At 38.2% G+C, this 16,149-nt stretch overlaps 1 protein-coding gene across 1 annotated transcript in view; it reads left to right on the top strand.

Moving 5' to 3' along the window:
* The window catches only part of xylt2 (xylosyltransferase II), a 42,380-nt gene extending 33,766 nt beyond the window's left edge, over positions 1–8,614 (top strand). The window contains exons 6-11 of the mRNA XM_055185247.2: positions 654–870; positions 999–1,175; positions 1,397–1,653; positions 5,468–5,663; positions 6,047–6,380; positions 6,484–8,614. Coding sequence (XP_055041222.2) covers positions 654–870; positions 999–1,175; positions 1,397–1,653; positions 5,468–5,663; positions 6,047–6,380; positions 6,484–6,806 — 1,504 coding nt within the window. The 3' untranslated portion in view covers positions 6,807–8,614. The remainder of the gene's footprint in view (positions 1–653; positions 871–998; positions 1,176–1,396; positions 1,654–5,467; positions 5,664–6,046; positions 6,381–6,483) is intronic.
* Positions 8,615–16,149: the final 7,535 nt, after the last annotated feature.

Genomic DNA, 16,149 nt, shown 5'->3' on the forward strand with positions numbered 1-16,149 from the left:
AAGGGTGAGCACTACTCATTATGCATTGGTTGCTATTTGATTGCGTCATTAAAAGCCTTATTGTTCGATCTTTTCACAATATAATTTCGGTTGCCAAACATTCGGTGCATCCCTAATTTTTATTAGGACTTCTACCGTGGTGTAACCATCGAGTAAAAACCAAATTTAAACGCATGTTGGTGTACAAATGTTAAATATTTATTAAACAATTTTGACACACGGATTTACAGGAGCACACTGTGTGATGTAATATCCTGTTTTGACAACAGCCACTTACACAATATAGAAACATGCCAACATGACACATTTTCCTCCGGTTTCACAGATGACGCCCAAGGCGTCTAAAAATAACTTGCATGTACAGATGTTAAAATATGCCAGTGCCATTGTTTTAGCTCAAGATAAACACCAGTAACATATTTTTCTAAGGCATGTCTCCCAGAAGATGCTTAAACATCTTAATTTAACTAAGGCCTTGTCCTGGCTTTAGCTAAGCCTTGTATGTAAAACCAGACCTATGAATGTCAGACACATGGGCATACCTTTTTACCTTAACGATACATGTTTTACGTTATACCTTACAAAAATCATAATAAATGTCTGTATTATAGTATCTGTGATTTATCATGGCTTTGGTATCTTTTCTCATGTAGGTTCATTAAAAAGCAAGGACTGGATCGATTGTTTCACGAATGTGACAACCACATGTGGCGTCTGGGCGAGCGCACCATCCCTGAAGGCCTGGAGGTGTCCGGAGGCTCCGACTGGTTCGCCCTCACGAGGAAGTTTGTGGAGTATGTGGTGAACTCTCATGATGAGCTGGTGACGGGCCTCAAGCAGTTTTACACCTACGCCCTTCTGCCTGCCGAGGTACTGTCTGATCTTTAATCAACAGCCACTAATAGACTTCTGATGTTTTATTGCTCCTCTGTGCTGACATGCTCTACAATTCCCGGGTGAATCTGGTGAAGTTATATTCCCGTCTGTGTTTTTTTTAGTCTTTCTTTCACACTGTGCTGGGAAACAGCCATATGTGTGAGTCGCTGGTGGATAATAATCTGCGTGTGACCAACTGGAACAGGAAGCTGGGCTGTAAGTGCCAGTATAAACACATAGTGGACTGGTGCGGCTGTTCGCCAAATGATTTCAAACCTGCAGACCTCATCAGAATACAGGTGAGCTGTTATTTCCTTCCTTTAGACACATCAGGAAGTACTGCTTATTGAAAGAGTATTTTGTAATGCAACATTCATTTGTTTTATTACAGATAAAATATTGAATAGATATTGTTTTCATAATTATATTGAATGATCTGTGTAGTCTGTTGTTTTGCTGCTGATAGCTCTTAGTAAACCACACGTTTATGTACACTGACCCCTGCCATCTCCCTCAACAGCAGCTGACGCGGCCCACGTTCTTCGCCCGCAAGTTCGAGTCCACCGTGAACCAGGAGGCCATTGAGATCCTGGACACTCATCTGTATGGCCAGTACCCGCCGGGCACGGTGGCACTGAAAGCATACTGGGAAAGTCTGTTTGAGCAGGCTGATGGGATTTCATCTCTTAATGATGTGGCCCTCACTGCATACTCATCCTTCTTTAGACTGGGTCTCCGTAGACAGGAGAGCACTCAAAGCACCACTGACAAATGCAGGTGAGACCCTGTTCATTTTTCTCTGTCCATCAACCTATCTATCCATATATCTATCTGTCCTGCTGTCTGTCCCTCTATCTATCTGTCTGTCTGTTTGGCTGTCCTTATATCTGTTTGTTTATCTGCCCTGCTGTGTGTTTGTATATCTGCCTGTATGTCTGTCCTGCTGTATGTACCTATATCTATCAATTTTTCTGTCTGTCTATCTATCATATTGTCTGTCCCTCTATCTATCCTTGAATATGTCTGTCTATCTGTCCTGCTGTCTGTCTCTCTATCTATTCTTGAATCTGTCTGTCTGTCCTGCTGTGTGTCCCTATATCTTATCAATTTTTCTGTCTATCTATCATTAAGGGTGTCACGATTTCGATTTTAAATCGAAATCGATCGAAATTAAGTCACAGCTTCGAACTTCGAATTAAAAAATGGGATCGTCGATGCTGCCACGCCCCCATTTCACGTCTGGTCGGCTTGCCAAGCGAGGAAAAAAAACTCTCAGAGATGCCTTTAAAAACATCTGTCCAGCAGAAAGCGATCATATTTTAAACACGATGGATTTATTGCTACAACTCCTTGAAATGCATATCATAAACAGGATTACCAGTGATCTGACTTTGGACAGAGTGCAGCTCTCTGCACGTGCGCGATAGTGAGGAAGGCGCAAAGATGCAGCGGGTTATATTTTAAACAAAATGATAGTTTGCCTCAGCTTGCATGAAACTCATAAAACTGAACAAATACATAAGGATTACTACTTTAGTTTATGTTCAGACTTCGGACAGATGCGAGCACGTGCACATGAGACAGAGAGAAGCGCAGCTGCTTATGATGCTGGATTTATTTCAGATGCTATGAGTCCAGGACACACGCATTAAGTCCATGTGCATTAAGTCCATGTTAGAGATACGCGGATGGACTATTATTTCATCCGCAACCGCATAACAAAACTCATCATCCGCCCACCATCCATCCGCAACGTTTCTGAACAGTTTTCAAAACCGCATCCGCTGACTGGGCAATGCAAGACGCTGCTGATGACAGCCGCGAGACTTAAGCTCGAATATCAGCAGTGAACTCCGTCTCCGATCGGCGCACAGGGACAAAAATAAACAAATAAATAGCCTATATTAAACGCACAAATTACATAGCCTGCACTGGTGTCATCCTGATTTACCACTTTGTAAAACTTATTCCAGGCAACCCTTTTCTGACATTCTATTTCCTTTGTTTTTAATTCTCATTTTTTGAGTTTGTCACGTACCCTTCGCCAGCGTTGATAAGAGCTGTGTCTAAATGCATCCTCATTTCTCCGCGCTGTTAATGATAGAACGAATGGATCCTTAACAGCCGAGGATAATCCAAACAATTAAAAGCTTTATTAAATAAAAGTGTGTATTTATTAGAAAACTTTTTCTTGTCACTGTTTTAGTATTATAAGTTACGTTTTGTGTTAATATTATTCTGTTTATGTTGCGTATATTTCTAGGTTGATTATTTGATATGCTGTTGAATAGATAAATCTACATCAATGTGTCATATGTTCTAAAATAAATTAATATTTTTCTGATTACATATTTATTTTAATACGTCAGAAATGTCTCCGCTGTTTTCTGCTGACAGGCGCGGTGGGCGCTACTGGGGGCGTGTGCAGCAGGTGACGCAAATTGTGGGTCCTCAGAAGGCTAGACCGTCTCATTTCAGTTCTCTTCTTGAACTTCTGAGGCTGCCACTATGAAAGGCAGAGAGGTCGCATGCTTAGAAGGACACAGCTATATAGGGTTGAACAGTCGACCGAATTTAATTAAAATATTATTTTTCATCCCGTCATCCGCCCGATCCATGTAACTGCCAACCGCGCATAGTCCATGTGTGTGCAAGAAGGAATCCTCTCTCTACAAGCTCTCGCGTTAAGTGAAGCCCACAAACCCCTATGCGAGTTGTGCAATGTGCATGTTAATGTTAAAGTATTATAATAATAATAATAAATAATGGCATATCATTTTTGTCTAAATTATATGCCATATAAAAAATATGTAAAAATCGAGAATCGGATCGAATCGTGACCTTAGAATCGAAAATGTAATCGAATCGAGGATTTGGAGAATCGTGACACCCCTATCTATCATACTGTCTGTCTCTCTATCTATCCTTGAATCTGTCTGTCTATCTATCATTCTGTCTGTCCCTCTATCTATCCTTGAATATGTCTGTCTATTCTGTCCTGCTGTCTGTCTCCCTCTATATCTATCCTTGAATCTTTCTGTCTATCTCTCTATCTATGATTTTTTTCTGTCTGTCTGTCTATCATACTGTATGTCCCTCTATCTATCCTTGTACCTGGCTGTCTATCTGTCCTGCTGTATGTTCCTCTATCTATCCTTTCTGTCCCTATATCTGTCTGTCTGTCTGTCTGTTTTTATATCTGTCCTGCTGTCTGTCTGTCTCTCTATCTATCTATCATTGCATCTGTATGTCTCTCTGTCCCTCTATCTATCCTTGTATCTGTCTATCTGTCCTGCTGTCTGTCTCTCTATCTGTCTGTCTCTCTGTCTATCTATCCTTGTACCTGTCTGTCTATATGTCTTGCTGTCTGTCCCTCTGTCTGTCTCTATCTATCCTTGAATCTGTCTGTCTACCTGTCCTGCTCTTTGTCCCTCTATCTATCCTTGAATCTGTCTGTCTGTCTATCTATCATACTGTCTGTCCCTCTATCTGTCCTTGACTCTGTCCTGCTGTCTGTCTATCTATCCTTGAATGTGTCTGGCTGTCTGTCCTGCTGTATGTCCCTCTATCTATCCTTTCTGTCCCTATATCTGTCTGTCTGTCTGTCTGTTTGTTTATCTGTCTGTCTGTCTGTCTCTCTATCTATCCTTGCATCTGTATGTCTGTCTGTCTCTCTATCTATCCTTGTATCTGTCTATCTGTCATCCTGTCTGTCCCTCTGTCTGTCTGTCTGTCTGTCTCTGTATCTATACTTGTATCTGTCTGTCTGTCTGTCTGTCTCTGTATCTATCTATCTGTCTCTCTATCTGTCCTTGTACATGTCTGTCTATCTGTGCTGCTGTCTATCTATCCTTGAATCTGTCTGTCCCCCTATCTATCTTTGTATCTGTCTGTCTATCCTTCCCTCTGTCTGTCTCTCTATCTATCTGTCTCTCTATCTATCCTTGTACCTGTCTGTCTATCTGTCTGTCCCTCTGTCTGTCTGTCTCTCTGTCTATCCTTATATCTGTCTGTCCCTCTATCTATCCTTATATCTGTCTGTCCCTCTGTCTGTCTGTCTATCTATCCTTGTACCTGTCTGTCTATCTGTCCTGCTGTCTGTCCCTCTATCTATCCTTATACCTGTCTCTCCCTCTGTCTGTCTATCTATCTGTCTGTCTCTCTGTCTATCTATCCTTGTACCTGTCTGTCTATCTGTCCTGCTGTCTGTCCCTCTCTATCCTTATATCTGTCTGTCTATCTGTCCTTGTACCTGTCTGTCTATCTGTCCTGCTGTCTGTCTGTCCGTCTGTCTCTCTCTCTCTCTCTCTCTCTCTCTCTCTCTCTCTCTGTCTGTCTGCCTGTCTATCTATCCTTGTACCTGTCTGTCTATCTGTCCTGCTGTCTGTCCCTCTATCTATCCTTATATCTGTCTGTCCCTCTGTCTGTCTCTCTATCTGTCTGTCTACCTGTCTTGCTGTCTATCTGTCACTCTTTTTGTCCATCTATCTGTCTATCTCTGTTAGCCATTTTCTATCTTTCTGTCTCTCTATCTGCCCTGCTTGTCTATCTGTTTGTCTGATTTGTTATAATCTTTCATAATTTTTTTCAGGTTCGAACCCATTGGCTACCCTGTTTCGGTGCACCTGTACTTTTATGACGACCATTTCCAGGGTTACCTGGTTAGACAGGAGGTGCAAAATGTGGCAAGCAGGTCACGGGAGATGCTGGAGGTTTGGGCTGTACCCCAGGCCACACTGCAGCTGGAACACAACCTGCATGAGTTTGAGAGACTCAAACACCTTGAGGTGAGACTATCCATGTAGATCAAGATTGCGAAGCTTTATGACATTATATATGTTTTTCTGCTTTCTGGATTTACAGTAGATTTGAAATGCCAACCCACTTCTGTAATCTGATGTATTGTATTTTAAAGCAGAATATATTTAGCAAGTGATGTGTAAAGATGAAAAAGGCAAACCAAGGGTAAAGATGAAAAGATTGCATGTAACAATTCACAAGCTCACATGCAAAAGCCGCTAAACACCACCTCCATCAAAATCTGATTAATCCCGGCCTCAGATTAATTCAGTAATACTGCTTTAAAAACAAACAATACAAGAAAACATGTCAGATGCACTTGAGCTCTTCAAATATTACATGCTAAAGTTTGTGAAATGTTATTTTTGAGGTCGGGACGGAGTGGGATCCAAAGGAGAGAATCTTCCGTAACTTCGGCAGTGTGATGGGACCTCTGGACGAGCCTGTTGCAGTACAGAAGTGGGCTCGTGGGCCCAACCTTACAGCCACTATTGTTTGGATAGACCCAGCACAAATAGTAGCAGCATCCTATGACATCAGCATAGATGTTGAGGCAGAGTTCACGCAGTACAAGCCACCTCTTCAGCGTCCCCTCAGGCCTGGAGTGTGGACGGTACGCGTGCTTCGCCTGTGGGAGCGTGTAGCCGAAGCTCGCTTTCTGGTCATGCCTCTCGCCTTCAAGGGACGTGAACCCCTTCGCACAGGTAAGACATCGAGTGGACTTGTAATTATAATGTTAGGTTGATTTGGATCGAAATTTCAAATCGCATGCATTCTCATCGACATTTCCCCTTTTTTCATTTTCAGAAGACCACGGCTGGATTCATGCAGGTCCTCCGGGTAACGTCTACTTAGAGCAAAGCTTCCAGCAGCTCGCGCATGTGTTGAAGCTGCCGCCCAGCGAGCCCGCCCTACAGGAGGCCCAGAAGAAGGCCGCCCTGGTGGGGAAGCCACTGGAAGCCTGGGTGGATAGCTCTGTAGGAGCCTTCTGGGTCAGCGGAGATATATGCTCCGAGAAGACCTCGTCCTGTCCCAACATAGACCTCTGCACCAAGACCTCATGGAGCTCGTTGTCCCCCGACCCTAAATCCGAACTGGGACCACTCAAAAGTAACGGGCGTATTAGGTAGCCCCTAAAGCATGCGCACCCGGGGAAAATTGTGAATGCCCATAAGGACAGTCTGCGGGATGTTTACCAGTGAAGGTCTTTGAGACCGTCCCATTACTAGTCAAGGCACCTTCTGTTGAGGACAGCTGGAGGCTCAATTTACATGGGAAACTGTTCAAATTTGCACAAGAAGACTGCCAGATGTTGTACAAGTTTTCGATGTTCTGAAGTTTTGAGTCTTAACACGTAGTGGTTGATGATACAAAGACCTCAAACCATTTGACACTTTTGTTCTTTGTTACAAACAAAACCGTGCACATTTTTCCTGTGAAACAGTTGCCAAACGTCTTCGTTAAAACTGCTGGAGTTCTCCGGCCGTATCGCTATGCTTATTTTGAAGCGTTCATAATGAATCTTCAAAAGCAGATGGATGAAGTGCACTTTACTGTAAGGCAAGCTCTTTCCAATTGGCTGAAGAGGAGGCGGGACTTGAAGAATCATCATAGATCTTCACCGTTTGATCAATTGCGTCTTTCAGATGCTGCTCAGAGACGTTGCATGTACACAGTCAAGTACGTCGTCGTAACGAAAGCCGAGATGTCGAGAATCGAAGACTTGCGTTTTGTCTTTTTGTCATTAAGCAGTCCTTTGTGTTGAAAAAACACAAAGATCATGATGTATGAAGACTGCCTGAAGTCACCCTGCTGAATATCAGTTATGATACATACGCCATCATTGCCATGTTATAGTATTTCACACTAAGTTCTGGTCTTCCTCCAGTTTAGTTCTGAGCTGTGTAGTTTCTAACCTAAACTAGTTTTAATTTGCTGTTTGTTCTGGGTTGTGTATGTTAAAGGATAGTTCACCATAAACTGAAAATTCTGCCATCGTCTCAATCTGACTTTTCCTCAGCGGTACGAAGGATGTTTTTGAAGAATGTTCATGCTGCTTTTTACTTTGTTACAGAAAGCGGATAGTTACAGATGATGTTAAACTCTTAAAGGGAAAAACGATGAAAGAAATCCATCAAACTTGCACAATTTATACCAAGTCTTCTGAATATTATGTAGCAATACGGTAGCTTTGAGAAGCCGATCAAGATTCTCATTCATACTTGATGATCAGTAATGTCTTCATGCTTTTATTTTGAATTATGACGTGGATTTGATCACTTAAGAAGATATAGCAAAATCATCTGGATTATTTTTATGGTGCTCTTAAAAAAAAATGAATGAGGAAATTGGAGGCAGAATTTAAATTTTTGGGTGAACTATTCTTTAAGTAAAACAGTTTGGGTTATGAAAGGTCCATCTTTATTTAAATGTGTCATTTTTTTAACCACTTACATTTTATGGTCGTGTGTACTATTTTGTTTTCATCTTCATGTTACAGAAAATTGTTTAGTCCTACAAGAAATGTATCATTTAGTGTGAAACGCTGCTTTTTATTTGACGGAAATGTTTCTGTTATGGTGGATGTTAAGCAGCCCATTAATCATGTGGTTGATTTACCATTCAGAAAATACTTATTTTAAGTGTCCTTTTGTTCTTCGTATACATACGTTCGCGGTATAAAAAGTGTAATTTGGGTATAAATGAATGAATGAATGATATTTTTCTAAGTCAATTGTCAAACTGTCGGTCAGAACCTGAGAACGCTGCTTCATCTTCTGTTTTGTGTCTTGACTCCGTTTTGTCCATCTCACCATTTGTCTGAAGGTCAGCGTGGAGCTGAAACTCGAGTCTGGGTCACATTAAACCAGATACTTATTTTAGGGCCAATGGGCAGCAACAAATGGCACATGATGGCACAATAAAAATGTGAAATCAAGTCACATTGTCATGGATTATTTTTGCATTTACATTACATGATTTATTCCATGTTTTTGTGAAGGTGAAATACTTATCAAATTGTCACACTTAATAGGATATTTAATTTCAGTTTGAGAATGCATCACATGTTGAGAATTGCTTTCATCAGACAGATGCAGATGTAGTTTAGTTATGAAGCACAACATATTTCATCTGGTCCAGTGTATTACTGGGTTAAAAAGAAAAGCAGTGTGATTCAAATACAAAGACATGACTCTTATGAGAGCGCTCGACGCCATGCATGCTACCGAGCATATCAACAACTTTCAAACGAGTACTTTCATTATGCACTTCTACATATTCTACATTACTAACTATTTCAAAAGTTTGTGATGAATCTTCATAAGATTCACATACGGTATTTTCCGGACAATAGGTCGCACTTTTTTTCATAGTTTGGCTATTCCTGCGACTTCTAGTCAGGTGCGACATATGTCAAAATTAACCATTACCATCTACAGCCATGAGAGGGCGCTATATGTTGCTCCTGTAGCCTACCCCTGAAAAATACTGTTACTAAAACATTAACTTGAAGACAACAGAGAAAGACTTAGCCAACAAAATGCCCCCAAAAAGAATAATAATTTTCGAAATAAATGCAACTTATAGTCCAGTGCGACTTATATGTTTTTTCCTCTTCATGACGCATTTTTTGACTGACGCGACTTATAGTCCGGAAAATACGGTAGTAGCTAATTCAGCTGATATTCATTTACTGGTCCTTAAATGAAAACGGGGGAATAGTTTTTCAACTTAAAAATTTACTTTAGTTTCACTTTAGCTGAATATATTTAAGTTGAATAAACTTATTTTTTAAGTGTTACCAATTGAAGTATTTTTTTTTAAATTGATTCAACTTTTCACAGTGCATTATATCTGATACTACATCTGATATACTGTGTTGAATTGCCACAGTATCAAACAGTGTAGTTTGTGCTCCTGTATGTAGGTTTCTTTTTGCTTTTGAGAATGAGGGCATGGTGACCTTTGTCTAATGCTGCCTGAATTTCTTATAAAACTTCAAACAAACCCGATCTGATTCCCATAGTTTTTTACCAAATCACACATACATTTTACTGTTGCTCGATTTCAGAAAAAATTAAGGAAATAGCATGTTTGTTTTGCTGTCCTAATTATGTATAATTACATTATTTGTGTGTTAACACAATGTTTTATGTTCTCCGCAACCCTCATCCGCTCCACAACAAATATTTAAGTTATTAGTTAGATTAATCTAAATCTGTCGGGAATATATATCCAGCTCTTATTTAAAAAAAAAACAATACACTGCAAAAAAAATTCAAGAAAAAAATTCTTAGTATTTTTTGTCTTGTTTTCAGTAAAAATATCTAAAAATTCTTAAATGAAGATGCTTTTTCTTGATGAGCTAAACGACCCAAGAAAATAAGTCCAAAAATGTCAAATTTAAGTGATTTTGTGCATAAAACAAGCACAAAAAAAATCTGCCAATGGGGTAAGCAATTTTTTCTTAAATTTAGTGTTTAAGAAAAATGTTCAAGATTTTTTGTTTACCCCATTGGCAGATTTTTTGCTTGTTTTATGCACAAAATCACTTAAATTTGATATTTTTGGTTTAAAAACTAGACTTATTTTCTTGGGTCGTTTAGCTCATCAAGAAAAAGCATCTTAATTTAAGAATCTTTAGATATTTTACTGAAAACAAGACAAAAATACTAAGATTTTTTTTCTTGAAAATCATTTTTTGCAGTGTATACTAAAAGTAATATAAAACCTGTTTTTAAAACCAATGGCCGCAATGCATTCAGATATTATCGGCACAAAACAAATTAACAAAAATATGTATTATTACTGTAACATCTTAAAATATCTGTACGTAATTTTTTTGCTGTTCTGCATTACTTGAAATTGAACTGCAAGTGAAGGTATTAAAAAATCGATTGATTATTGAGAAATTTTACTACTTCTGACAGTGAGAGAAAAGACCAAAAGCATAGATTTCTCGGCCCTGTATAAATATGTATGTTACAAATAACCCCACATTAGTTTATGCCCCACTCACCCGTATTTAAAACTTTGTTGTAATTCTTGTAAAAAAAAGAGTCCTACGTAATAACTCATCACATCAGAAAAATATTTTATGCCATCACTGTAATATCATTATCATATTGTCATAATGAAGAACACATTGAGCACAATACACTGTACATCTACTGAAGGGAAAATGTTCATTGGTTTGGCTGCAGAAGTACACGTGTTGCTATGGCAATGGCATTTTGTTCCCCATCACCTGCCTTGTGTGGTTTCTTCCAGCGTTTCTTAGCTGAATGAATGATTTCAGTGATATGAAATAATAATAGAGTTTGAGTGCCAGTGAGATAGGTAAAGATCATTAATTTAAATTAATCACATGCAGGATTACGATTGATCAACATACGTGCGTCCTGTCTTTTGCTTTTTCACCCATTTGAACATCTCAGAGTCAGATTCCCACCCACAGTCCAAACTATCTCCACTGCCTCGCTGTAACACCACCAAACAACATTACATAATTAAAGAGGAAACCTGAGGCTTGAGATCAGAAGACTCCTGAATTTCATTAAACCAGACAGAAGACCCTAAACCAGAGCAGCCTGTAACCCTACAGGTGATAAATGTGACTAAACTGCATTTGCAGCCTCTGGCCAGATTCTTGGACGGATGTTGTAACCATGGCAACCGGGACCGGATGACGCCCACATCCTGCGCTCATTCTTTACAGAGATGGCACGCTGCCCTGTGTGATGCTTATGAAGTGTAAGACATAGATAGACGGAGTGGGTGTGTTTGTAACAGCGGCAGTGAAGCTCTGACTGTACCAAAACGCATCACCAGCTGGAGCGCGCCGGGTGGTCGCTAGGGTGTTCGGGATGGTTGCTAATGAGGATCTTTCTGCAAGTTTTAGCATGTTGCTTGTGTCCAGGGGTTGCCGGGACATTGCTAAGATGTTCATTTTTCATGTTTAGTAGATACTTAACGTATATGTTCCCTAGGACTTTGGTTTGTGACTATAGGATTGAAAGCACCATGCACTACTAGGCAATATTGTGCAGGTACAAAGGTGCAAAACTTTTTAGCACTTTTGTTTAAATCCCAAACCCTGCGAGAAATGAGAAGTATAAGAAAAGCAGACAGTAACATCCAGTTGGATTGATCTCTGTGCTGTTAAAGTGGATGGAGAGCTGCTTTCTTTCCCCCAAACTAATGCTTGCTGAAACTAATAGTGCGTGTCAATGTAATGGTGACTTATCGACTTTTACTCTGTGATGCTCCTCGCAGTCTCAGGACTCAGTGTGGTTTATTCATCACACTTTATATGCATAAAGGTCTCCAAATGCAGTGATTAATAACTGTGCTTGATTAGTTTTGTATGCATGTGGATGTGGTTCATTGCATTTTAAGCAGTTAAAAATGGCTTGCCTCTCTCTAAGCCCAGAAATCACGCCTTTATATATGATGTCATTAATCAAGACAAAAACAAGAGTGGCACCAAACAGAAGATTGAATATCTTACATATGCATTAACAAAATATTAAAGTAATTAAAATATTATATATTATCATGAGAAAACTAATCGGTATCTGAATACTTTTTGACTTTATTTTGAACAGTTTTATATTTGTTTCTGTTTTGTTTGTATCTGTTTAATGGTTAGGTTATGTTATCTTTCTTTAAAATCATGGGCCTAGCATTGTTTTGTAATATTATTACATTACATAGTATGGCATAGGTATCCAAATGCTTTTTTGGCCACTGTATATAAAGTAAATTGGCACAGGTATATAATTGTAATTTTTTTTATTTTGCCTTAGGGGTCTACTGATTAAAGGAATATCCCACCTTAATAAAGTTGTCTGTTTCTTTCTTTGTTCAGTCGAGAAGAAATTACGTTTTTTAAGGGAAAACATCCCAGGATTTTTTTTTATTTAATAAACTTTATTGAAACTCAACACTGCAAAAAAAATTATTTGTGTTTTTGTCTTGTTGTCAGTAAAAATATCTAAAAAAAATCAAATTTAAGTGATTTTGTGCATAAAACAAGCAAAAAAGTCTGCCAATGGGGTAAGCAAAAAAATCTTGAACATTTTTCTAAAACTTTTTTTTTTTCAAAAATTTGCTTACCCCATTGGCAGACTTTTTTGCTTGTTTTATGCACAAAATCACTTAAATGTGATATTTTTGGTCTAAAAACTAGATTTATTTTCTTGAGTCGTTTTGCTCATCAAGCAAATACTTAAATCTTAATTTAAGAATTTTTAGATATTTTTACTGAAAACAAGACAAAAATACTAAGAATTTTTTTCTTGAAATTTATTTTTTGTTGTGAACAGTTTACAGTTTCAATGCAGCTACAAAGGGCTCTTAACTGATCCCAACCGAGGCATAAGAGTCTTACCTGGCAAAACAATTTCATTTTCAGCAAAAAAATGAAACACAACTTCTCGTCTTGCTTTAACCATGTACGCTTACGTAACCGTGTGATGTGCCAGTGCATCAAAAGGTCACGTAAAAGGTCACATGTTCCTTATGTGAATTGCACACTTGTGGACCATTTCAAATAATGAACTAACACAAAGATATTTATTAGTATTACAACACAGACAACAACATCAGAACGGTCTTCTTTTTTTTTGTAAACACTGAAGAGGTATGGCATACGTCATGCGTGACCTTCCGATGTGATTACGTAATATGTATTCATATTACATATTAGTTTGTGTGAATTGACGCTGGCGCGTCACACAGCTGGTGCAAGACGAGAAGTTAGGGTTTAAAGTGCTTATTTTTATTTATCTTGGTGAAAATTAGGATCGTTTCGCTAGATAAGACCCTTATGCCTCGGTTGGGATCGTTTTGAGCTATTTTAAACTGCATTGAAACTGTAAACTGTTGAGGTCCAATAAGTCCACTTTATGGAGAAAAATGTATTCTCGACTGAAAAAAGAAAGACATTAACATCTTGGATGACATGGGGGTAAGTAAACTATCGGGATTTTTTATAAAAGTGGAATATGACTATTTATTTTAATGCACATTTGAACATAATGTTCACCTCTCGATCATGCAGATACAGCATTAGCTTCACAGGTGAGTCTCTTAGCAGAAGGTACATTTGGATGTAAACAACAGATCAATGATGACTTCACTTTTTTGTGTCTCTTGTCTTTATATAAGTGGTTCTCAACCCTTTTCACATCAAGGCCCCCCTATTCTATTTAAAGACCCGCCCACTCACTCTATTTCTACCCAATAGAATGATCTAGATTCTAAAGCTTGGCATGACTAGACAGATATATAATCATTACAAAAATAACCAAACAATAAGAAATACATTAACTTTAAGTTGTTTTATCTTAATTTAATGGCTTTGTTGGTTTTATTTTGAATCATTTGAAGTCATCTTGGGCCCTCTATGGGCCCTGGTCCCCTGGTTGAGAAACGCTGAACTTTATATGACACACTGCTCACAGATTTCCTCAGTGAAAATTGTCTTAAGATTAGTACTTCTATCTGCCATATTGAGTTCTTATATTATCATAACCTAAAAGAGTAAAATCTTTGTGAATTTATGTTACTTATATGTAATGGTAACATTACTTATAGTTGATGGTACCCATTGAATTCCATCATATGTCCTACTATTGAAGTCAATGGTTACAATCAGCATCATTTATCAAAATATCTTCTTTTATGTTCATCAAAATAAAAATCTAATTCAGGTTTATAACAACATGAAAGTGAGTAAATGATGATAAAAGTTTCATTTTTGCATAAACTATCCCTTTAAGTACTCAAATATACTTTCCCATAACAAAAACAGTACATACTAAGGCATAGTAGGTGAACGGGGATGCAGGCTTAGTTAAGGGGTCATCATATGGTGTCTCAATAGTGTGTAAGATACTCCTTTAGATGACTATTACAATTTTTTTCCATTTATTTAACGCATTACATGATCCATCATATTGAACATATTACTCATAACTAAACATGTCAGTTTTTATCAGTAAGTCTACATACACATTCACAAGGTTTGTCTGTTTTTCTGAAATCATTGCTTGACTTAACACATAACTATGAGTGGTTTGTATGTTTGCATGCCGCAGATGTCTTGTTATCTGCTGTAATAAGTGTCTGTAGAGAGTTTACCCACTGGGGTTTATGAACACTGAGCGTCTGATTATAATAATATGATAATAATCATTTTAACACAGACTCTGATTATAATTACAGTCTACATCTGTCTGACCTCAGCTGGATCATCACTGTTTGTTGTTTTTTGAGTGTTTTATCATATTTTGGGCTTTTTTATGCGAGGGATTTTTTTACCCAATAACGAATTTTTGTCCGAGCACGGGCATTCTGGAAATAGATTATTTTGATGTTACTTTAATGTTGCAGGATTGTAATAAAGTGAATCCTGCAAGAATACCAACACAAAATTTATGTGAAAGTTTCTGTAAAGTTATAGAGGCTCTTATCATTTAAAGAGAAACATGAAGGAAACATAAAGTATTATTGATTATTAGTGTATTGTGTTGTTATATCACGTCTGATTTTATATTGTTGTTTGATAATAATATCGGTAGAGGGCGCGCTGAACACACTTTCCTTTTAAGAAAAATATTATTTCATATTTTTTATGAATTAATAATAGACATTTTAAAGACAAAATAATATGTAAAGCTCAGAATATTTTAGTATAATTTTCTATATAGGAGTGAATGTCATACAGTATAATATGCACTCAAAATCACAATACATCATTGAACATCACTTTCAGTTCACAAAAGGATCAACATGTAAGACACTTTATTATTTCAGAGACGACATTAAAACTTTATCTCAAATGCACACAAACGAACTGACCAAAAAACAGTAACTCCACCTTAAAATTAACGTGAATCTATCACAGAAATACAAGCGATTGGTAGGATAATGAGGGTTTATTGGCCGGAAGTTGTCTTTAACTGGTCAAATATGATGGGTGAATACAAAATGTCATATTTTCAAATATATTATCTTTTTACATACGCATTGAACTTTCACAAACTATGGCCGTTTCTCAATCCGAAGGCTGCGGCCTGCGGAGGTCGCATACGTCATCAAAACTGGTTTATTTAAGTTAACTGAGCATTACATTCGCAAGTCTTAAGCATATAACAACAATTTACGATTAACTGAAAAAAATTATAGTCAACGTTACAATTGTTAATATTCAATTGATAATAAGACAGATTACTGCAAATGCGCCCTCCGGAGGCTGCACCCTTCAGATTGAGTAACGGCCAATGTGTACATTTTAGGCGTGTTTGACTTCGCGCTGCGCACACTGACAAGGAAATGACATCAAGATACTGCGAGAGCGGTTTGAGAGCAGGCTGGTCTGTATGATTTCTCGCATCGCTATCGCGGTACGTTGACGTCATTGGCTTGCGCATGCCGTGTGTTTCTTGAGCAGTTTACAGACGGTGT

Source organism: Misgurnus anguillicaudatus, chromosome 19 (assembly GCF_027580225.2).
Source record: "Misgurnus anguillicaudatus chromosome 19, ASM2758022v2, whole genome shotgun sequence".
In the NCBI taxonomy this organism is placed as follows: Eukaryota; Metazoa; Chordata; class Actinopteri; order Cypriniformes; family Cobitidae; genus Misgurnus; species Misgurnus anguillicaudatus.